At 44.7% G+C, this 22,172-nt stretch overlaps 3 protein-coding genes across 5 annotated transcripts; all 3 read right to left on the bottom strand.

The window, feature by feature from the left end:
• Positions 1 to 182: 182 nt before the first annotated feature.
• On the bottom strand, positions 183 to 3,149 carry nat14 (N-acetyltransferase 14 (GCN5-related, putative)). 2 transcript variants are annotated; one of them, XM_084556506.1, is made up of 4 exons: positions 3,058 to 3,149; positions 2,445 to 2,607; positions 2,039 to 2,344; positions 183 to 1,954 (listed from the first exon to the last, which is right to left on the bottom strand). In XM_084556506.1, the coding sequence occupies exons 2-4, from the start codon at positions 2,523 to 2,525 to the stop codon at positions 1,511 to 1,513; spliced, it is 831 nt and encodes a 276-aa protein (XP_084412632.1). In that variant the 5' UTR covers positions 2,526 to 2,607; positions 3,058 to 3,149; the 3' UTR covers positions 183 to 1,510. The 2 variants fall into 2 exon arrangements, with proteins under 2 accessions (XP_084412632.1, XP_084412633.1); XM_084556507.1 differs by having other exon boundaries at positions 183 to 1,951; positions 2,445 to 3,110.
• A 262-nt stretch (positions 3,150 to 3,411) lies between these two features.
• Positions 3,412 to 11,608, bottom strand: znf628 (zinc finger protein 628). Of its 2 annotated transcripts, none has more exons than XM_084557354.1 (9): positions 11,447 to 11,608; positions 10,447 to 11,021; positions 9,982 to 10,054; positions 8,948 to 9,886; positions 7,481 to 7,651; positions 7,002 to 7,335; positions 6,603 to 6,757; positions 5,898 to 6,140; positions 3,412 to 5,799 (listed from the first exon to the last, which is right to left on the bottom strand). In XM_084557354.1, exons 2-9 carry the CDS (start codon positions 10,830 to 10,832, stop codon positions 3,742 to 3,744), a joined length of 4,359 nt encoding a protein of 1,452 aa, XP_084413480.1. In that variant the 5' UTR covers positions 10,833 to 11,021; positions 11,447 to 11,608; the 3' UTR covers positions 3,412 to 3,741. The 2 variants fall into 2 exon arrangements, with proteins under 2 accessions (XP_084413480.1, XP_084413481.1); XM_084557355.1 differs by having other exon boundaries at positions 10,447 to 10,989.
• Positions 11,609 to 13,185: 1,577 nt separating this feature from the next.
• Positions 13,186 to 17,050, bottom strand: il11a (interleukin 11a; the record flags this gene model as incomplete). Its single annotated transcript, XM_084557852.1, is given in 6 exon segments — positions 13,186 to 13,547; positions 13,678 to 13,839; positions 13,984 to 14,079; positions 16,725 to 16,898; positions 16,900 to 16,970; positions 17,017 to 17,050. Coding segments are annotated over 6 exon segments (717 nt in total). The 3' UTR covers positions 13,186 to 13,367.
• Positions 17,051 to 22,172: the final 5,122 nt, after the last annotated feature.

The raw sequence follows: 22,172 nt of genomic DNA, 5'->3' as shown, positions 1-22,172 counted from the left end.
TAGCTACAGATCAAGCGGGTAGAGGCCCAGCTTACAGGTGTCTGCTGCTTGACAGTCATGAGGAAACAACCTGACAATGACCAAGAAGTGTCACAAGTAAAAATACAGCTTTTACAAGGTGAAAATGGCTGGACCACACACACACTTGCCCCGGCGTATGACAAAACTGTTGCCTTACTAGGTGTCTCGGGTTTTTCATTAAAGTTAATGAAATGATTGGTGATTTTCCACTATGACTTGGCTTGCATGATTTTGCAGCAAAGTCTGAGTCTTTATTTGTCCTCACATCAGGTGAGATATGCCTCCTTCTCACACACATTAACATTGTACAAACATCCTGTGGTGTTGATCTGTGGCAGACTGATGCTGTACTGACATCGTCTGAGGTTAGCAGTGGGGCCGACTCGCAATGCAAGCGTGAGGGCTGCTAACCATATTAAGGTTAGCCTCAAGCAGGGGGTTGGGCGCATTTCCCCTCCTAGTCACATAAACTGCCATTCACCTGCAAACCACACACATGCTTGAGTCAGAATACCTGGGCATATATTTAAAGCAATGCTGGATCAATAGGTACGATTTTGTTGTAATAACTGTATAAATCCATATTTGTACTTAATCTGTTCATTAAATATATAGTTACAGGTAATGAAGGTAACAAATGATGTCCTAAAGTGACTCACTTTTTTGTTGTATGACGATATAATGGAGTCTAGTTATATAAAGAAATAGAATGTAAAACTTTCACAGGTTATTTTTCTTTGCATAAGTCAATTATTAGACAGTTTCAGCATTAGAAATGATAACCAACACTACCGTTATCAACAATAAAGGATGCAGAATGTAGAATTCTCAGTCACCTATGGCCCCAAATCTTCTGAACTGCAAAAATGAAAACTAAAAATGGAAGAAAGTAAAAGGAAAGGAAGGGGTTGCTGTTTCTGCAGACTCACGAACCCACAAAGTGTGCTTTAAGGTGAACAGCGAGAGCCAAGGAGCGCAAAGATAAAAGACGATAAATTCTGCAGATTCACGAAAACCACAGTTACTTCCTATACAGTAACTGTACAACCTCCTACACATCTGTATTGGTTCACACTGAGAAAAAAAAAAAAAAAAACAATGCGTGCAATCCCGCACATAACTTTTACTGTGCTTTTGAGAAAGGAACCACAGGAGCAGTTTAAGAAACACATTTTGCATAAATACTTTACTTCAAACGGTGAAGGAAAAGCACATCTGAGAAAACGTAATGTCATGTTTGACTTATTAAATAGTGAACAACCATTTCGTTTATCAAAATGGAGATTTAAATGATAAAAAAATATGCTTAAACAAACAACCATAACAGGAGCACTTACAATAAATAAACACTTGAATAAATAACACAAAGGTTCCATAAAATATTATCTTCCGAACATGCTGAAGCAATGACGATATCACTCCTCAGCAGATCTCTGCAGGTTACATTCACGTCTTGTTTACGTTATCAAACCAGTCCACTGTCACTCTATCACAAGTCTTTGTAAAACACTTTAGTAAGAGGGTATCCCAGGAAGCCCCTCTCTGGAGTCTCTCGTTTCACCTCCTCATCGTCTTCTTCGCTAGGCCCCTCCCCCAGCTGCTGATAGCCCAGTTTCTTGAAGAAGACTTCACCCACCTTGGAGGGGTATGGGACATGTGCATACATTCTCTGTGCCCCAGTCTCCCTCTCTCTGTGCTCCAGACTCTGGACAAGTAGTCGGCCCAGGCCCTCCCTGCGGTACCAGCATCCCGTCACCAGCCTGCAGATCCTCCTGATACCCGCTCGTGTCTCACTCTCACGGAAGATGCAGCCTAAGATCTCCCCATCACTGTCAGCCACCCAGACCTGGCCTGCTTCCTGCTCCCTCTCTGGGGTGATATTCTCCGTTGACGCCTCCTTGTCCTTCTCTTTGGACGCAATTTTGCGCCTCTGCTGCAGAAAAGAATACATAGTTAGTCCCTAGAGAAAGTAAAAACCCTTTAAAGTTAAAAAATGTCAGCAAACCATCAGACTAACCCTTTTTGTCACTGGTGTCTTCCCACTGATCCTGCAATAAGGGTTCTGCAGCGTCTCATCTTGTGTCCCTCTGTAGCTGCTGCCCACATAGTCCCAATAAGGACGGCTGCTGCCCAGAACCCCTGTCGACCGCGGCATGGTGAGCTTGAGATAGATAATTAGCAGGAAGACAGGAATGGCGAGGGCCAGGATAAAAGAGTGCACAAGGCAGCGCAGGATTGAAGAGAAGACAGCCAGGATGAAAAGGCAGAGTGGACGAGTCAGGATGTGGAGGATGAGACGATTTTCCGTGCCCTCGCAGCCCTCCTGCAAAGAAATGTATGTTGAGAAACAAGCCTGCACAAGGCTCACGAGAGTATAGCTAAACCCCCGGAACCAACAGTTCATCTGAATGTGCTGTACAAACCTTGATGAGGGCTTTGACCACCTCAATGTCCTCCTCCTTCATCCTCCTCATCACCACCTGGTCAAGGTCCAGCCTCACCATGTTTAGGGTTTGTGCAGGTCTGCTCCACCGCTTTTTCTACACACAGTGGGTCGCAAACATCCACACTGTGTGCACAGGGTGCCTAAAACAAATGTAAGACCAGTACATGGAGAGAACAAGCAGATGCAGTTGTTGGATTATGGATACTAGCTTCATGCATAATACAAATGACATCGTTGCACAGTCAGACTGGTTTGTCCTCTATGCTTTCTCATACATGTTGCAGTTGAAATAGGCGAATGGACTTCCACTAGGCTTCACCTCCAAATAGTCTGTGGCTGGCTGCACTGTCAACAGTGGCTTCAAACAACAAACACAGACGGGGATTATGGAGGATTTGTAGCATGTTTGCAACACCGTTATTCTGTACACCCAGCCCAAGGTTTCATCTTCACGTTTGTGAGCAATCATCAAAGGTACAGTCAAAGGCGAGATGAGCTGGCTGAAACCCTTATATGGTTATTCGTAAGCGCTGCGGTCTCCTGACACATATACACGTCTCGCTCCTGCCCTGAACCTCGGCTCCGCTTACCTTCTTCTCGGTGCTGCTCAAACCGAGGCCACAGACGAGAAATACGCACAGTTTGTCTTAAATCCTTGTGCGTTTGACTGAATGACCACCACGCCGGGGTTTTTTTTATTTTTTTTATCTGTTTTGTTCTTTGCGGACATAGCGGTATTCTGAACGCGAGCTTACTCCGTTTTATTCCCCGGTACGCGTGTTCAACGTTTCACTTTACGCCATTTGCGTAGGCGCAATACGCACTGCGCAAATGCTACGTGAATGCCAGACGTAACAACGTGAACGGAGCTCTGCACAAAGACTATTAATAAACTACAAGAAGTAAACGGAAGCAAAAACGGCGAACGATAAAAGGTATTAACATATTTATTAATAATTAGTTACTATTTACTATTAACATTGTGAGGAAAGAAGGCCGTGTACAACATTTATTCACAAAAACATATTTACTTCATAAACAAACTGCCATTGACAGTATCATTTAAATTAATATATTTAGGAATATTCAGAGGTCCATGTACAGCCTTTTTGAATGTATAACATTTCTAGTATGCGGCACCATGGTATTACAACATATCTAACTGCATGTTCTCTCTCTGTGCCAGGAGAACTCTCTAAAGTGCTAACAAAGAGCCCACGGTGAGGCATTCACTTACACACACACCTTATTTTCTTCTAACATGCAAACTGTCCTCAGTTTGAGAACTGGATCTCTGTGGAGTTAGACATGGGTCCGTTTCTTATCGCGTCTTCAGCCGACGTCTGTACCTCTCCGCTGCCTGCAGGGTCGTGCTCCTTTACAGACTTTTCCTTTGCCTCTGTTGTTACACTTTCATATTTCATCTCACTACACTGCGAGATCTCACCATCCCCTCCCCTCTCCACCCTCCCTTCTCTTAAGCTACTGGTGCTGACCTCAATTATTACAATTCCATCTCCACTTTCCAGCTGAAATATACTCTCCATGGTTCCCCCGCCCTCAGTAACTGTGCCATTTGCAGAACTGCAACCTGCCCCTTCTTCTCCCATCATTCCTCCTTCACCTTCAATCAGGGCTATCATCTGCATGCCCTCCTCAGTTTCCTGCTCCATCTTGGTCTCACCTCCGAGCTCAAACACCACCTCCTGCCCATCAAGGGGTACTAAACCTTGGTTAGGTGTGCAGGAAAGCTGCAGGCTGCTGTCTTGCTCTTGGCTGAAAGTTGCATTTGATGTACCACCGTCCTGCGTCTCAGTGTGGAAATGAAGAACATACGACTCCCCCTGGCTTTTGTCTCCAGCTGCCTGTCTCTCACCCTGTTTTTCCCCTCCCCATTCACGCAGAAGTGATATCATCCTCCCCTTATCTCCCCCCTGCACCCCATCACCTTGTCCGTCTGTCTTGAACTGCAACACAAGTGACTTTCCCTCTCCACCCATCCCTCCATCAGCTGCCTCTCCAGATGCATTCCCTTCAAACTGTAACACATATGACTCTCCGCCCTCGTCGATGTTCATCCCCTCCTTTGCTTGTCCTTCATTATCAAAGCACAACACAAACTGTTTCCCTGTCATAGTTTCTCCTGTCCTCATTTGCCCCACAGTATTATGAGCTTTTGTCTCTGATGTAGCAGGGACAGGACCAGAAGCTGATGCTGTGACTGCTGTGTTGGCTGGTGCAACCATGGTAACAGTTGTTTGGGGTCCTGAGGCATCCACTGTGAGGGCTGCAGTGGTGGAAGATAAATGAGTGGGGACGGTAGTGCAAGATGTTGACAGAGGACAATGAGAAACTGTGGATAGAGAAGATGGTGATGACTCAGTGGTAGTGTTAGCAGCAGCAACAGTCTGGGTGCCACTGGTGACATTACAGTTTGTTACTGGAACAGCTCCACCTGCAGTCTGACTGACAGGAGCTGTTGCAGATTTCTGTAGGGCAGCTTTTGGTTTACGCCCCCGCCTGCCCCTTGCTGTCCGTGTGCTCTTTCCTAATATGGGTTTGGTCAGGAGGGAGTTGGCTGAGAGGCTTTGATTTGGTGGGCCAACAGGAGTGTTTGCATTGTTATTGTTGTTGGTAAGCATGATCCTGGTCTGCTGTTGTTGCTGCGATACAGTTGTAAACTGGGGGATCTGAGTCTGTGCCTGGTTTAGGACGGGCTGGAATGCTTGGAAAGTCTGCAGTACAGGGAGAGACTGAGGCTCGGGGGCTGATGGAGGGTTGTTTGCAGTAGGGAGCAGAATCAAGCTGGACTGGCTGCCGTTGTTCGAGGGACACTGCAAGAGGAGAAAGTTTTGGGGCTGGGACGGAGGTGGAGGCGGAGGAGGAGGTGGTGGAGGAGTTGGTGTAGGGGAAGACAGAGGAATGAGCTGCAGGCCACTGGCTGTCTGAATCATGAAGTAGTTCTGGGAGGTGTTGGGGGGGATATTAAGTGCTGGCTGGGACACAATCAGGCTGCCACTGTTTCCTGAGGCTTCCAGGGTGATGGGGTTGAGCAGGGTTGTGGTGGTTGTTACGCCTCCAACACTGGCTTTCACAGCAACACCGTGTTTAGCTGCCCCACCAGCGGAAGGCAAGGAAACCCCATTGCCATGGGTGCGGATGTGCCTCTGCAAGTACGAGTGCATGACAAACTCCTTGGAGCAGTAGGGGCATTTGTAGTCTTTGCGTGTGGAGTGCGTGCGAAGGTGGAGCTGAAGGTTGGAGGAGTGTGTGAAACTTTTGCTGCAGTGTGTGCACTGAAAAGGTCTCTCACCAGAATGGGTGCGTTCATGCTGAGAAGAGAAATTGAGAAAACAGGTCATAAAACAGATCAATTCCATTTGAACTGCTAACAATTTAGATGAGTTCACACTACACTGGCAGCACTGACCTGCTTCAGATTTGATATCTGGGAGAAAGACTTTGAGCAGATGGAGCATATGTGGGGCCTCAGACCAGAGTGCATCTGACTGTGTCTGCGCAGGCAGCTGGTGTTCTTGAAGGACTTGCCACACTCTTTGCACACATACGGTCTCTCACCCGTGTGCTGCCTCAAGTGGTACTGGTAATGCGAGCTCCACTTGAAAGTGAGAGGGCAGTGTGGACACTGGAATGCCCGTACTCCTGTATGCACCTTGTTGAAGTACAAATGGAGAAAAATGTCATTCATTCACACTATATGTAATCAAGCTTCAATTTTTTTTGTCCCACCAAAATCAATATCTAATATATATTACATAAAATAATATATGCTGCACTTGTTCTTTTATATTTGTTGACCTAAACTGCAGTCTAAGCAGTCACTGTAGAAAATACCAAAATACAGGAAGAATACTCATGCAAAGACTGATACAACTGCGCAGTGTGATAATAACTACTTTGCCACAAGACCAGGGTTTATTTTATTGCTTTATTGGTTGTGTCAGTTGCAGACTGTACAGAGCATTACAGATGAGCTGCGTGACCAAGAGGAAAGTAGAGTTTTACACTAATCTAAATCATGAAATTCAGCTTCCAAATGGTGGTTTCTCATTTTGGGGAGAAAAAAAACAACAACTTGGGATTCATTTCAGCATAACAGAAATAACAGCCTTACCCTCTGATGGATTGAGAGCAGTGATGATCTCTTGAAGCTCTTTCCACACTCAGTGCAGCGGTAGGGCCTTTCCCCAGTGTGATCCCTCATGTGGTACTTTAGCCCTGATGATCCTTTGAAGGCTTTTCCGCATTCTGAGCAGCGGTATGGCCTCTCTGCAAAGGATGATTGGTGAAAAATAACATTTTAAAAGCAGAAGAACAGTTGGTTTTCATTGCTATAGCATTATGACAGCTAATTTGATAATGGACACATCATAGCTATCTTTGAGCAAGCAATTACTACTTACTACTCGATTACTGTTATATTGAATGTTCAAATATTAAATAAAAAAGGTTGACTGTCCCCATGTCAGGCGGAAGTTTTTGTCTGATGCGTTTTCTTTGGAAAAGTCTTTACCTCCCGCAGTTGCACTCTTGCTGGATGCCGTCTTTTTGTGGCCTTTGGTCGGTTTAGCCGGCTCTTCTTCTTGCTCCTCACCGACGGCAATGATGTCAACATGGATCTCCCTCTGGCCCTCCGTTTGCTTGTCACCTTGGCTCGGAGAGGAGGGCAGGGGGAGAGACAGGGAAAGGGACGGAGGACACACTATCTCAGCCTCCGCCTCAGCCAGGAGACGCTGCTCAGGCGTGTGGGAGTGCTGGTGCGTCAGGAGCGAGGAGAGAAGGGGGAAAGAGCGGTCACAGGCAGAGCAGCTGAACTGGGATCTGGACTGTGATGAAAGAGAGTGCATCTAGAAAAACAAAAAGCAACACAGGGGATGAAGTTTATTTTCTGAAGGCTACATGTTAGTCTTTGTATCGTATATACGGAGCTGTAATCTATCTATAGTCTTAGAACGTAAACAGTCGTAGAACAGTTGAAAGAGTCATTCTCACCAGTGACACATGTCTATTGAGGCCTCCATTGGTCTTAAAGGTCTTACTGCAGTAGCCACATGACAGCCCTGCCCATGTGGTTCTGGCCTCTGGCTGAACGGTCTCAGAGCTCTGAGTCACCTCCGTGAAGCTCTGCAGCAGGTCAAACTGGGCCTGGGTGGTGCCAACATTCTGAGGACAAACCAATGGAAGTAATATCAAAAATCTTCAAACTGAACTCATTGACTTTGTAGTGGTGGGTTTGTGTTGATCAAATAAAAGAAGATTACATGGGAGTGTTTGTCTTTATCTTGAAGGTCGAATTATACAGTTTTGCCAAATGATCAAATTAGGTGAAGACAAAAAAATGTTGGCCCAACGACCATTTCTCCGTGACTAAATTGTGTGCCTTTATTCATTGACGAGACGGGACTAAAATGTCATTTGATATGATGAGATCTGAATATATCTGATACCTGTTATCTGAATATCAGTCATTCAAAATACGTGATCTCTTCGTACGGGCCGACTGTCTTTAAAAATGTGCGTCCCATGTCATTGGGTTGGATAAGGGGCATTTGCCTATCTCATCTCAGGCAGTTGACAGTAACCGACCGAAATTAGCAAGCTGCCACAAGCCCTGTGGCTACAAAATTAGTGGGAAGAACACGGCATTTCTGAGGCGCATCACAGTTTGGCTCCAACACGCTAAGTAAGGTGAGGTTAAACAAGTCTCATCTAAGTACTTTTAAAGTTGCCGTTTTCCACAACATGAAGTTATTGCCTTCTGACTTTTTACTGACACGTATTTAAGCAGTGTACAGAGATGGAAAATGGATTAGCGTTTAGCTAACTAAAACTGTCCATAAATGTAGTTCCTGGAAAGAATCCTTCTTGTGCAGAAGTCCAAATACAAAGTAATAAATTCAGATTACTATTGTAATTGTCGACATATCAAATAGATGCCAGAATTAATGCTGTTGGTTGCAGTTTGACTGAATGTAACAATTAAAAGTTGACAAAAATGCAGTCACTTTCCGTCGACTAAAACTAGACTAAAGGTAGGAAAGATAAAAATGATTTGATTAAAATGATAATGAAGACTAAATAAAAATGGCAGTCAAAACACTGGCTCAGACTGAATTGCCTCATTTATTCAGCACGATGTTGTCTACTTGTTAGGAAATCTTGTTGGAGAAAGACCTTGGTGGGAGCTGGTAGTCACAACTCGTATGTCTATAAAGCAACTGTAAACATTAGGTCCATGAATCACTGAAGTTTACCACCATTTTTCAGGCCAAACATTTTTTTTTTCCATAATTTTTCTAGCAGGTGTAAACACTGCGTTAACGTGCACACTAACAAACCTATTGCTGATATTAACAAATGAAAGTTATGGGTAGTTGTCCACTTCAGACTTTTCCTATTTAATGTGAGTGGGAAGATTTGAACTCTTCTCGTATTTATCTGCTTGATTACATCACTTACTGTATTGCTGCCATCTGCTCCCTCTGCTAATCCAAGGAGCACCTCTGTTGTGTGTCCACTTTCAGCCACTGTGGTAGTCTCCACCACCTCCTCGAAGTCAGCCAGCAGGTGTCCAGCTCCCACCAGCCCATCCCCGACCTCCATCCCTGACCCGTGCCCTGCCTCTCCACTGGCCCCGTGTTCCTCTGGAACCATGTGGATGGACTGGTGCTCCTCAAGCTCTGTTCGCGTGCCAAAAGTGTGGTTGCAGCTGCCACAGCTGTACAGCAGCACGCTGGCCCCGGTGTCTGTGCTCAGGTGAACCTCTGTCCCAATGGCCCTGGATGTGCACACCTCCTCCCCAGAGGAATGGAGGGTGAGCTGGGGGAGAAGGCTTGGATTCTGGCCAGAGGAGCTGGTTGACAGAAACACTTCTTCCATCCCCACCCCGACTCCATCGGTTCCTTCCTGGCTCACAAATCCCACCATGTCGGTCAACATCGATGACGTCACTTCCTCTGCTCTGACCACCACCTCCACTACCTCATTCCCCGTCCTTCTGTCCTCTGCCCGCTTTCTCTCCTTCCCTGCAGCATTGAGGTTGGAGTGAGAGTGCTTGTGCAGGGCCAGGTTCGATGAGTGCGTAAAGCTTCGTCCACACTCACTGCAGATGTATGGCCTCTCGCCTGTATGTATCCTCATATGCTGCCTCAGGTTGGTAGACTGAGTGAAGGATTTGCTACACACCGAGCAGGTGTAGGGCTTGAGACCAAGATGGACATTCTTGTGTCGCCTCAGACTGCTTGAATTCTTGAAGGCCTTGGGGCAAGTGTCACAGGGGTATGGGCACTCTCCAGTGTGCTGGCGCAGGTGATACTGGTAGTGAGAACTCCATTTAAACGTCAAGGGGCAATAGGGGCACAAGAAGGAACGCACTCCAGTGTGGACACTCTGATGGACCTGGTGATAAGACAGATTTAGAAATGTTTTCTCATTCCTAAGCATGTTTCTTAAACAAAATGTCCTCTTGCTTAAATATTTGTCTGACACCTTACCTGGAGCAGAGAGGAGCGCTTGAAGGCTTTGCCACAGTCCTGACATTTATAAGGCTTATCCCCTGAGTGAGACCTGAAAAATAAAAAAGTAACTTCTCAGAAATACAGCTAGTTTTACGAAAGAACCAGTTGTGATTTTTTTTCCCTGTTGATATGGATTTGACAAGACAGAACAGAGACATTGTTTTTGGAATGCACTATCACGTGGTTTTGAAATCTACAGTAGTGCACAGTGACATGACTTTTATTTATTAATTGCATATGTTATAATGTATAATGTATATCATGGGGTTTTTTTTGCAGAAGAGAAGGCTCCTGCAGGAATTTTACAACACATTTAACTGATTGCATTTTGAAGGATGGCACATGTGTGGAACGGGACTGTATCAGTACAGATGAGGAAAGTTTATTGCACTGTTTTTTTATTACAATAAAAGGATGGGAAGAGGAGCAGTATTGAAGTACCGTTGGTGGTAGAGCAGAGCAGAAGAGCCCTTGAAAGCCTTGGGGCAGACATTGCAGCGGTAGGGTCTCTCGTTGTTGTGGCTCCGCTGGTGGTGGGTCAGCCTGGACGACCACCTGAAGCTCTTTCCACAGTCCAGACACTGGAAGGGATGATCCGATTGCTCGGGCTGGTGGGTCGGGCCCGAAACCGACGATGACACCATGTCCAGAACCACCTCCTCTCCACCCGCTACTACCTCCTTGTCTCCCCCCACCAGTTCCCCTCTGTCCCGGTCATCCTCACCATCCTCCCCCGAGCCAAGAAGGGACGGGAAAGGAGAGAGGGAGGTGGTGGACTGAGGTGGTAAGAGTTCGGCTTGTACCACTAAGGCCACTGAGTTAGCCATCACCAGATCAGTCTGGTGGCAGATGAGGGTAATCCTTGGAAGCAGGTGTGGATCAGTTTTGGTGCAGCATCATGGTTCGTCTTCCGCCTTTCCTTCATTCATATTCTCTTCTGTATCTTCTATCAGTGTCTTCCTTGTCAGTCACCGCTAACACCAGCTGTCATCCCAAGTAGTGAGATCAGGGCAGGTCTGACATAAAGTGAAACACAAATAAACACAGTATTATAACTTGGTAACTCCTGGTAGGAATGCTCCCTTTAAATTCCTCCCCCTCCCTCCAGTGTTTGAAGCTGGTCCTCTCCTCCTTGCTGTCTTTCCTCTGGCCGTCTGTCCGTACACAGGCTATGGTTTCTGTCCGTCCCCGCAGTGCGGTGCTTGATAGCAACACACGCACACAGGCTACAGCTAAGTTACACTATAGGTACTTCACAAGTATACCCTAATAAAACCGGAGAGCCCAGCAACCTAGCACACACAGATATAATGTCCCACAGTATCAACAAAAGCAGTTATTGGCCTTCTTTTAAAGCTAATCAAGCCCACCTCAAAGACGGAATACACTGGTTAAATGTTCGGTAAATATATGCAGAAATGCAGCCTGAAGCAGTACTTACCGCGAACCTTTAACTCATCTTAAGGCAATATTTTGATATTACGAAAAGAAACTGAGTACCGCAGTGCTAATCCACACAACCTTAACAATAAACACAGAACAAACTAACAGCAGTTCTCCACCCGATGCCGCCTTCCAAGAACAGCGACGGTGATTGGTTGTTTGGTACCATACACGAATAACTACCATTGGCCAGAACGCTCAACAGACAGATTGACGTCTTCAAGGCTTATAAGAAAGTATGTAAAATTCATAAATGTTACTAAAAAACACTCGTCTGAGATCTATATACACCCACGTACCTTCCAAAATAAATTATATTACGTTAATTCCAATTAATATTTATCCTTTTTAGTTTGACCTTGCCGCATAGACTTCTGGGTAACGTAGTGCTCTCGTGCACGCTCCAATTTCTACATTTCGGTTTGCATTGCCGGTTAAGCTCAGATAGGCAGACGGACGTTAAAGACACACTCAGATCCATTGTGCACATTCTCTCTTATTTATTTCACCAAGGCACATATTTCACATTGAGGCCAATCAGTGTGTGGAAGAAGCATCTTGATGTTACAACAATAATTTAACGTGATGATATAATAATAATAATAATAATAATAATAATAATAATAATAATAGTGAGTAAGAATAAAACTGTATAAAAGTACAAAAAGATTGGAGACTTGCTCCGCTGCAGCACAAAATAAATAGTTCCACAAAGTTACTTAAATAAATAGTCAATACTGTAACAAATACTAGAATAGAAATGGACAAAAATGATAGTGATAAAGTTTGAAAAGTAATCTACATTATATTGTAGAAAACAACTTAATACACAAAAAGCACTGTATACAACAATTTACATTCTTGTACATTTATGTACACCTGTACAGAACATAGTGTCACAATACATAGTATTTTAAGGCTTTGGGTGTTTAACTAAAAATAACAAACTTTTCTATCCCAAAGCACAGGTTCAAGATCAGCCATATTACTCTTCCAAGAGGCTAATCCTAACAAGTTTGTGCAAAGAATCTAATCAGGACCATCAGTGCTCAACAACAGGGCACATTCATACAACTTTACCACAATGTTAAATAGGCCTCCTCATGCAGAACATGAGAAACGGGCATTGAAAATAGACACTCTGCCTGTGGTACAAAAGAAAGTATTCACGCCTCCTCGTTTACCATCATGACATTTGCAAACAAATTCAATGAATTTGACAAGCAAATCAAATCATCAATTGATGAGTTAATACATGGCACGTTTATCATGGTTAGAGATAACATTAGCGTCCTCTAAAATGTTTACTTTAAGGGCACTGTAAGTGAGAGACTGTGAAAGCCTTGGCTGTCCCAAACGTGTGCTACATCTACTGGAAAAAGTATTGGCTGAAAGAAATACATAAATGCAAAGTAAATTAAGTTAGTTTAAACAGAAGTCATTATCAGAGCTGTAAGTTCAGGAAGTGCTACTGTGTTTGCCTTGAGGATCAGTGAGACACAAGAGAAAAATAAAAGGTTACATTGATGGGGGTGAATAAGTTCACGTTAGTACAGAAATAAAAGTTAGAGTGACACATTACAACTTCAAATAAATAAAATTAAATAAATTACTAACAGTCAATAAATAAATAAATACATAAATAACATGGTCATGAACAAGGCCTTTCGGAGAGAGTTTGGGGAAGCAGGATATGATCGCTGCAGTTTACTTTAACGGGAATCTTGATTGTTGTAACTGGCTGCAGTATGATACATCCTCATGGGCTTGATGGAAAGATATTCTTCGACACACATGTCATTGATTGATGTTTAGGCCTCTTAAGGGATGCTATTGACTACAGAGCACAGTTTCCCGATTGACTGAAGTGAAACTCCATGCATCCTCACTGGCTCTGGAGCCATTGACTCTGTGGATCATCATTGTACTGCAGACACTTTGGGCTTGAGGCTGATGAATGCTCTGTATGCCCAATCACAGAAGAGCTTGAAGTGTTGAAGAAGCTCCTGGCTGGACTGGAGGACGTCAAACTGATAGGAGAGGTGAGGGGGCAGGGAGGGGGTTGCTGGAGTTTGCATTGGTGCTTCCACTCTCTGCATCTTTGAAGGACAAGAACGACAAACAGATTTTTTTTTTATTATTAATATAACGGTGGTGGTGAATGCACATTTATTTTAGATTAAACTCTGAAAACAACTGAGCATCAAAAGAAGAAACCCAGCTCTTTACCTGATGGTACAGCAGATTGATGAGAGATTTCATTTCTCTGATCATCTCCGCCAGCTTGGGCACCGGTGCGTGGTGGTGCTTCTTTGAAACCCTGTTCAGCCACACGAAGTGGTGCTCATACAGCTTCAGGTCGGCATGCAGCTGAGAGAGTGTGGGCTTCAGCTGGAAACAACACAGACATACTTTAGAGACTTCGCATGGGTGTGGTAAGATGTAACTAGCAGAAACAAGCCAGCCCCTCTCCCTCCGCATGCACGCACATACATAGGCAGTGACACACACACAAATACATTATCAGAGCATTACCTCAAGATTGTTGAGGTCATTGGCTGATCTGTTGCTCATTTCTGGCAGATACCTGAACCTGTGAAGCTCCACGTCTGAGTCAAACGCATGCTCCTTCTGAAAGAGAAAACGAGACACAGAGCAGCCCCTTAGTAATTTGCATCAGCGCAATTTTACTCATCCTGAGACAAGTCACGGCAACATGAGGAAAGTATTAGTCTAGCACCTCGATTGGAGGACTGTTTTCTGTGCTTGGAGACAGTAGCTCTCACTGAAGGGAGTGTGGTTGATCGGGTCAGTGTGAGTTCACCCACATTCAGCCTCCCCAAATGTCAACAATAAGAGCAAATGACCTGAACCCACAGGATGTTTTCTGCTGGGAGTGAGGATAACAACATAGGCAGTGACTAAGAAAGCTCCAAGTGGGACAGACAACACAGGACTGTAGGGAAACTCCAAGGTCACAGCTATAAAAAGATAGAATGACGCAGTGCTGCTGCCCAGCTAGAGTTGTGTTGTGAACTAAATCCAGACAGAAGATGAGATGTCACGCACATCATAGCCAGCAGAGGGGGATAAACAACCTGACTGCTGGTTTTCAGTATTCTGCTTGACATGGGCAGCTGTGCTCATCGGTAGTGCTATTTAGTATAAAAACTGTAGGCCTGAATCAGTAATGAATGACAACAAATGGAGATGACTGATGTAGAATGCGTCACTTCCAATCAGTAGAGGAACATAACAACATTAGGATAATGAGTGCTGAGAAATGTTTTGGATAAACAGGTTGAGTTTGCTTAATACTTCCTTAACCTGTTATGCTGTTTTCTTTGCTCGAACTGTTTGCTTCCAGTTGTTTGTGTTGACGTTTTTCTATTGATGAATGTGCTGCATTGTCGCTCATGTCTCTCCATCAGCATTTCATAAGAGCTCACTTATGTTTGCAGTCCAATGTTTAGTCTCCGTTGCTTTTGTCCCCCTTCATGCCTTATTTCCCTTTCCCCCTCTCCTCTCTCCCTGTATTACACCAGGTGCACAAGCACATGCAACCCGACATGCACATGTGCATGCACACACACACACACACGCACACACACTGAACCACTGGCTTGTCATCTAGTTGGCTCTCTGATCTCTTCATCTCTTGTGGTTTTTGCTCCATCTTTCTCAGCCTTTAATTCTCCCTCTTATCCTCCTTTTTCTTGCTCTCTCCATCGTAGAGCATGACCTCACCCGACAGAACTTAGCATCCAGCCTTTTTCTTCCTGAATGCAAATACTGGAATGTGATAAATCTTTTTGATTTTTATCAAGTCACTTTGCTGTGGCGACCGAAAGCAAAACACTAAACACTGCACCTATACTACCATGACTATTTACAGAACCCTCAATGCACACACACTCACGCACGCACGCAGCCACAAAATGTACACGCACAATGTGTGCAGGTTTGCACCATAACTCTGTGCATCCAACACGCACGGATTCGCGCTCACACACATTCATAATCTTATTGGAAACACAGACCTGTGTATACACACAGACACACATGTCTCTCTCTCTTTAAAGATTCAGTTTCATTGCCTTTTTGAAGGGACTTTCCATGGATTCCCATTCTATTTATCTTTCCTAACTTTGTCCTCTCTTCAGTGAAATTCCACACAAAACGGGGAAAGAAAATTTAAAATAAATCTTCCATGTTGCTGAACACTGTCTAACACTGTCCCCAACACTCTTTGATAATATTGGCCTGTTCACATCTGGATTCTACCACACAGCTATAACATTGTTTTAAAGCACCAAAGTCACACACACACGCTCACACACTTTCTGAACACTATGTACTGGCCAAGACTAGAGAGAGTATGTGGCTATTTTTTGACTTTACCCTGTGAACAAAAGAGTTTAAACATTTGCATAATGCAAAAATAGAATCTAGATCAGTCATGTGTAACCAGAGATCCAAAGATATGATCCCGTTTTCTTTTCACCTGTTAAAACACAGTGTAGATACACCATCACCAGCGGGATCCAAAGTTCTCACATCTGATTTTCCTAACTCACTCGACTGTCAGCAACATAGCATTTAATAGGCAAAAAAAAAAAAAAAAACTGCTCCAGCTCTCTTGAGACTTCCACAGTCTTGCCGCAGAACATAAACATGTTTCTGTGTAAACAGGCATGTGATATACTGTGCTGTCATTTCATAGATGGTATGCTATTAGAGCTGGTTGCAGGCACAAGTCATTTTGTTGCATCTTCATTGGCACCTTCATTTTAATGTCTCTGGCTTGGCCACCAACCTCCCCTCAAGTGTCACCAGTGGGGTGACCAAGCACATTAAGAGGCTGCTGAGTCAGAGCTTGTCTCCCTAGTATATTTCAGTGTGGATTAAAAGTGAGATCACTCTGTCAAATCTCCCCTGCGGCATTTGCTGTCCTAATCTAAGCATGCAGATGGCCTCTAGCCAGTCTGTCATCAATGAAAGCGGCTTAAAGCAGACGGAAGCCCTGAGCAAACCTGGTGTAGTTCAGTGTTTCCACAGCAGGATGCAAAGTTAGTGAAGAACTTAGTGAGGTTACCTGAATTGAAAGCCACCATTAGCACCACAAACAAGTTAATGAAAGATTAATTAATGACAAGCATCCTCCCCCACTGTCACACCATCAATTCAATTAGTCGAGGATGGCCAGGTCCTCATTAGCCTCGCCTCTAATCAATGGCTGATTGGTAATGACCATGACCATCATGATCTTAACTTACCAACAGTTCTTGGGTGAGCTTCATTAAATTTTTGGTCTGATTGGACAGTTTATCCATGTCACTGGACCGCCGCTGAGGCACTGGAGACGCAGACGTGAACACAGGCAGCTGGGCCAATAGCAGCGAGAAGAGGAGCGATGAGGAGGAGTCGAGCAGCACTGCAGGGGTAGAAGAAAACGGAAGCAATTAGGGGAGAGGCGCTGTCATCTCGCCATAATGATAATAACCTCAGGCCACGGCTGTCAGCTTTCAGGGAAGATATTGCACCATAATATAAACAATGGCTCCAGACTTGGCAGAGGAATCCTGAGGAGCTTCAGAGTCATGTTTTCACAAGCTGAATGCAAATCATTAAATCATCAAAATCCGGGCTTTGACACAGAATATCTCCATCACTTCTTTACCATAAGCAAAGCAATGAATGCTGCTGATTGTCACACCTGCAACTCGATAGGTACCTGAGCTGGTGGTATAAATTATATAGACCAAGCCAAGTGAACTCTCTTCACAGTAAGCTCATTCATTCTTTTCCTTTCAAGTTCAAATACAAGGTAGACTAAGTATTAAAAGGGAACCACAGCAGTGCTGAAATGATGAATGCTTGATAATTACAGGTGAACCACAAGAATCAGAGCCAAAATAACACTGCACGAGCATCTGAGCTCCCTGTCCCAGTGTGACTTTAACAGTTTAGGGTTCACCAAAGAATAAAGTTATCACCACTCAAGCAATATATAAACAGAGTTAAATCAGATGGTGAGATTTTAATCTACTGGTTATTGAAAATAAAAATATATATATATAATGACACATTTAAAATACTTAAAAACAAGACAAAGTTGAACAAAAATAACATGTTAAGCAATTGTAAATTAAAATCCCTTATGCAGTCATATAGTCACTTACATTTCATATTGGTCCAAGAGGTGGGCAAATCAGCAGAGGAACGGAGGAAAATAATAAATAAATAGAAAAATAATAAATAAATTGAACTCCGGAAATTGTCACGTGCTCCGGTTTCTTCTTCTTCGCACTCTTCAGTCGGCGCGAGGAGGAAAGTTGTCAGGAAAGAATGAATGAGAGGGGAGAGTGATGAGTGGAGCACTCACACACACACAGAGGGAGAGAGAGGGAGAGAGAGTAGGAAAATGTTATTTTACAAAAAAAAAAAGAAAAAGTCGTCAAACTTTCTGTCTTTAGCAAAGTTTGAGAGGAGCCCCTGCAGTCTTTATAGAGTGCTGAGAGGTAGAGAGGCACTTAGACAGTTTGGAGAGAGAGAGAGGCTAGAATGCAGAGAGAGGGATGCGAGTGTGGTAAGTCCAATTTTTGCGCGCAGTGAAGTGTTTAGGCTTGTTTAAAACTTCCTTTATAAAGACGGCCTATGACACATCGGCAGTGACTCACTTCATTCATAAAAACACACACACACACATAGACACACGCTCTTTCTCCCTCCTCTCTCTCCCTCTCTCTCCCTCTCTCTCTCTCTTTCCTCCTCCCCTCCCTGCTGCCTGTCTCTCTTTGCGAAACTTAAAAAAAAAAAAAAAAAAAAAAAATGTTCCGTTGTTTTTTTTCTTCCCTCTATCACTTTCTCCCCGTCCTGTCCCGTCCCTATCTCCAGCACTTCCTCCGTCGCATCCCGCTACCTGCGCCAATCAGCCCAATCTACCTCTTTTTATCTTTCCATCTCCAAATCTCTTCCCCTCTTCTCTCTCTATCACTGCACAGACGTTTTAAAAAGCCCATTGTTTTCGTGTGTATCAGCACATCTCGTGTAACCATGTATCTTTTGGTTAGCCTCTACTTTTACCTGTCCTTTCTCTTTCTTGCGCCTGCTGGTGATTTGTGTTCGAGGGAGATATGTCAGAAAAAAAAACGCATAGCTGCTTGTGTTTCAGGCTCCATGTCTCATTCTCTGTGTTTTAGTTAATACACATTTTCTCTCCCAAATTTCTCTCCCTCTTTTTCTCACCCCTGGCTCTTTTTTTTTTTTTTTCAGAGCCCCTCCTGAGACAGCAGCCTGTTATTTCCACTGCCCCCCCACCCACCTCCTTCTCCTTTTTTTTTTCACTTCTTCTCTCCCTCTCCAGGGTGAAGGAAAGAGTGAGGAGTGAGAGACGGATAGGAGCAGGAGAGAGGTGTTGTCCAGACCAGGGGCCTCTGAAAGTGTTGCATAGAAACAGTGAGCGGACACACACACACACACACTACAGGACGTTAAGGTGGAGGGATGGAGGGGTCGATGGGGTCATCTTATAGAGGCACACTCAAACATGCGCGTGGATGCGCTTGTATGAAAATATACTGCTCTAATAAACCAACGCATGCCACAAAAGAATCATTCTAACACACGCACACACACACACACACACACACTGGCACATGCACAAACATCACCAACATGTTTGTGTCTCTCTTTCTGACACAAACATACACACATGTAGGGAGGCCTGGAAAGACTCAGTCAGGTGCAGTAAAGCGAGGCCCGCAGTTCCAAAGGGCAAAACTTATTTTCCAGCCATCACAGTGGGCTAGTTAATCATACTGTACGCACGCTGTACAGTATATCGCAGGGGAGTCTCTCTTACGCACAGACACAAAGGGAGAGAGTGAGAGGGCGCAGGGAAAGGGAAGAAAGCGATTTTGAGTCTGGGTGTGAGATTAGGAGACCCTCATTCACAGACATACACTCATGATGTGGTTAGAAAATAATTAGTGGTGGGCTTTGTGCGCGCACACTCGCACACTCATGCACACATACACACAGAGTTGCCAGTCCGGCGGTGGGCCTACACAGACAAACAAACACCCCTCCGAACGACGAGGGCCCGGTGGCAACGAGTGGGTGGCAGAGTTGTTGTGGTTAGAAAGGGTCATGCTCTGTTTTCTCGGGTCAACAGTAGAGAAGAAAAGCACGGAGAGGAGGAGAGCAGGGGAAGAAGGAGAGGAAATAGATGAGTGCGGTTGGACGTAGGGAGATATTGACACACTCGCTCTTTTTAATTTCCCACATCAAAGGGACGTTTGAAGACACAGCTGGGGAGAGAAGAAAAGAAAGAGTGAAGTTAGTCACTCTCCCTCATTCCCTCTCTGGGCCGCCTCTCATGATGGGGGTCTCCTGGGTGGTTCTGAAGCGTACAGTCTTCTGTTAGGCCATCCGCCAGCGCTGATCACTCACACACCATGACACAGGGTGGGTGCCCTTTAAGTGTGTGCGTGGGAGTGCATGCACATGTGCACAGATGCCAGTGTGCAAAGTAAAAAGGGTTATGTATCTTTGTTTAGACTTTTGTTTTGTGTGTGTGTATGTGTGTGTGTGAGAGAGGGAGCGCTTGTTGGAAAAGGGGGAATCCAGGGTTTGTGTAAATGGGTGTGCGTACAGTATATGTGTGTAATTATGGGTATGTGGTGGTATAAGTGCGGTGTCTGTATAACGTGCATGAGCATCAGTGTTTGCGTGTGCGTCTGTGTGTGTGAGAGAGTGTGTTTGTGTGTGGCCTTCATATGCTACCCATTACATCACCAATCTGTGTAAACCACCATAGGAGGAGAAACAGAGTGAGACTACGACCTCAAAGACATCAGAGAGGAAGGGGAACCTGTGACAGGGCCTGCCAGCCTGCCCTGCTGCCAGACAAACTTTACTCACACAAGCTTCACTCACTTCGCTCATGCTCTACACTGGGCTTCCTGTGCACCATCGCATGTATTCACACATTATTGCGCAGGCTTCAGATCACTTGAATGCCTCACTCTCTTCACTCACCTTTCGCTCGGTTGTTAATCCACACAGTTGCTCAATTCATTCGTCATTTGCCAAACTGGCTTTCAAAAAATTCTGATTTAAGCAAATTGTGTACTTTCCAAACATAACATCCAGTGTTCAACAGACAAGGAAGAGCTCGAATAGAAGTTATGGTGGGAATTTTTTTTCAGTGTTTACTTTAGTGTGATTGTGGTTAGAACAAATACCAAATCAGCCCATTCTGATAATGTTGGTTTTCCCATAAATGTTTATTGCTGTGGGTTAATTTCCATGTCCAGGTGGACGATAAAGTGGTCTTGTGGATTTCTCATGTTCTGCTTGCCTCAGAGTGTCATAAGTCAACAGTGAAACTGGTGGCTGTGACGCAACACTCCTCAGATGGTAAACGGGATTATGGGAGAAGGAGCAGTAATAAATTCATCATTTTTATGTTGCACCCTCATTTCCTCTAGGGAATTCCAGCAGGGCCTGAATAAACAAACCCGAAGATTACGTTCAAAGGGAAAACCAAAGGTCCGACCTATTACTGTTAATATTTACCCTCCTATAACAGTACGCTTTCAAGTTTCCCCATGACCTCCTCAACCTCCTCTCTTCTTCCTCTCTACTCCGTCATTCCGTCTCCCATTCATTCTCTCCGGCTCGCTCCCAAGTGGGGGACTCCAGCAGGGTATCCTATCTGGGGAGCTGCCATGGTAACTCTCTAAGCACCACTATCACTGCCCCGTATACCTCAAACTACGTCAAAGAGCAAGTGAGTGTGTTAATAGTTTGGGGGTTAAGATGAGAAATAGTGACACACAGGAGGGGGCTGCAGTCATTGGGCAATAAAGTGACGTCTCTAACTTTCTTTCTCATGTCAGAGATCAGTGTCGGTGCGTTGTTGTCCCTTTTCAAATGGATATATGACAGCCGACCCTCCTTTCAAGCCCCCTTCCATCTCCGCTCCACTGGTTTTTAGTTTAGAAAATTCCCCATGGACGTGATTTACAAATTGTGCGTGTCAATTGCTCCCTTCCTTTTCCATGCGAGCGGCCCACTCGAGACAGATATGGCTGTTGTGTGCATCTGTTGCTTTGCCTTTTTATTAGGCCATTAAAGGAGGGCATTAACCAGCATCATTACTGCAGGTTTCCTCCATTGGCTTGGCTCACAGAGCCGTGCAAAGGGCAGGATGCAGGGATGAAAGGGAGAGCATGAGGCAAATGTCTCTCCCGGCAGAAACTGGGGGAGCAAAATGTTTAAATCAGCTCTCTATTAAACACACATTTACAAGGCTCATTTTGTTTGGAGACCGAACTCTATGGTATGTGACAAAACACAGTGCATGTGTGTACGCATGCACTGTGTAACAGTGAGAGTCAGCTGAAACCCACTCAGTGTTGCTCACCTGCTCACGTTCCCCTCTCACTCTCACTGCTTCCAAGCACTTCTGCGTCTGCCAGTGAGGAAATCTCTAAATGAACAACTTGAAGCAATAGGTCAGAGACGGAGTGTGAGAAGGAGAAGAGGAGGGGTGCAGCGGGAAATAAGCAACCCACGCAAAAGGAACTTTTTACTGTGCAAACACTCTTTCCATCTACCCTGCTTCCTCCCTCCATCTCAGACTGGTGTTAATACACTGGAGAGCCCAGGCCTGTCTCGGAGCTCCTGCTTTCTCCTCCGGTTCTCCCTCCCGCTCC

Source organism: Chelon labrosus (assembly GCF_963514085.1).
Source record: "Chelon labrosus genome assembly, chromosome: 12".
Taxonomy (NCBI): domain Eukaryota; kingdom Metazoa; phylum Chordata; class Actinopteri; order Mugiliformes; family Mugilidae; genus Chelon; species Chelon labrosus.
The sequence above is the reverse complement of the archived record's forward strand: the minus strand, read 5'-3'. Positions and strand labels throughout refer to the sequence as shown.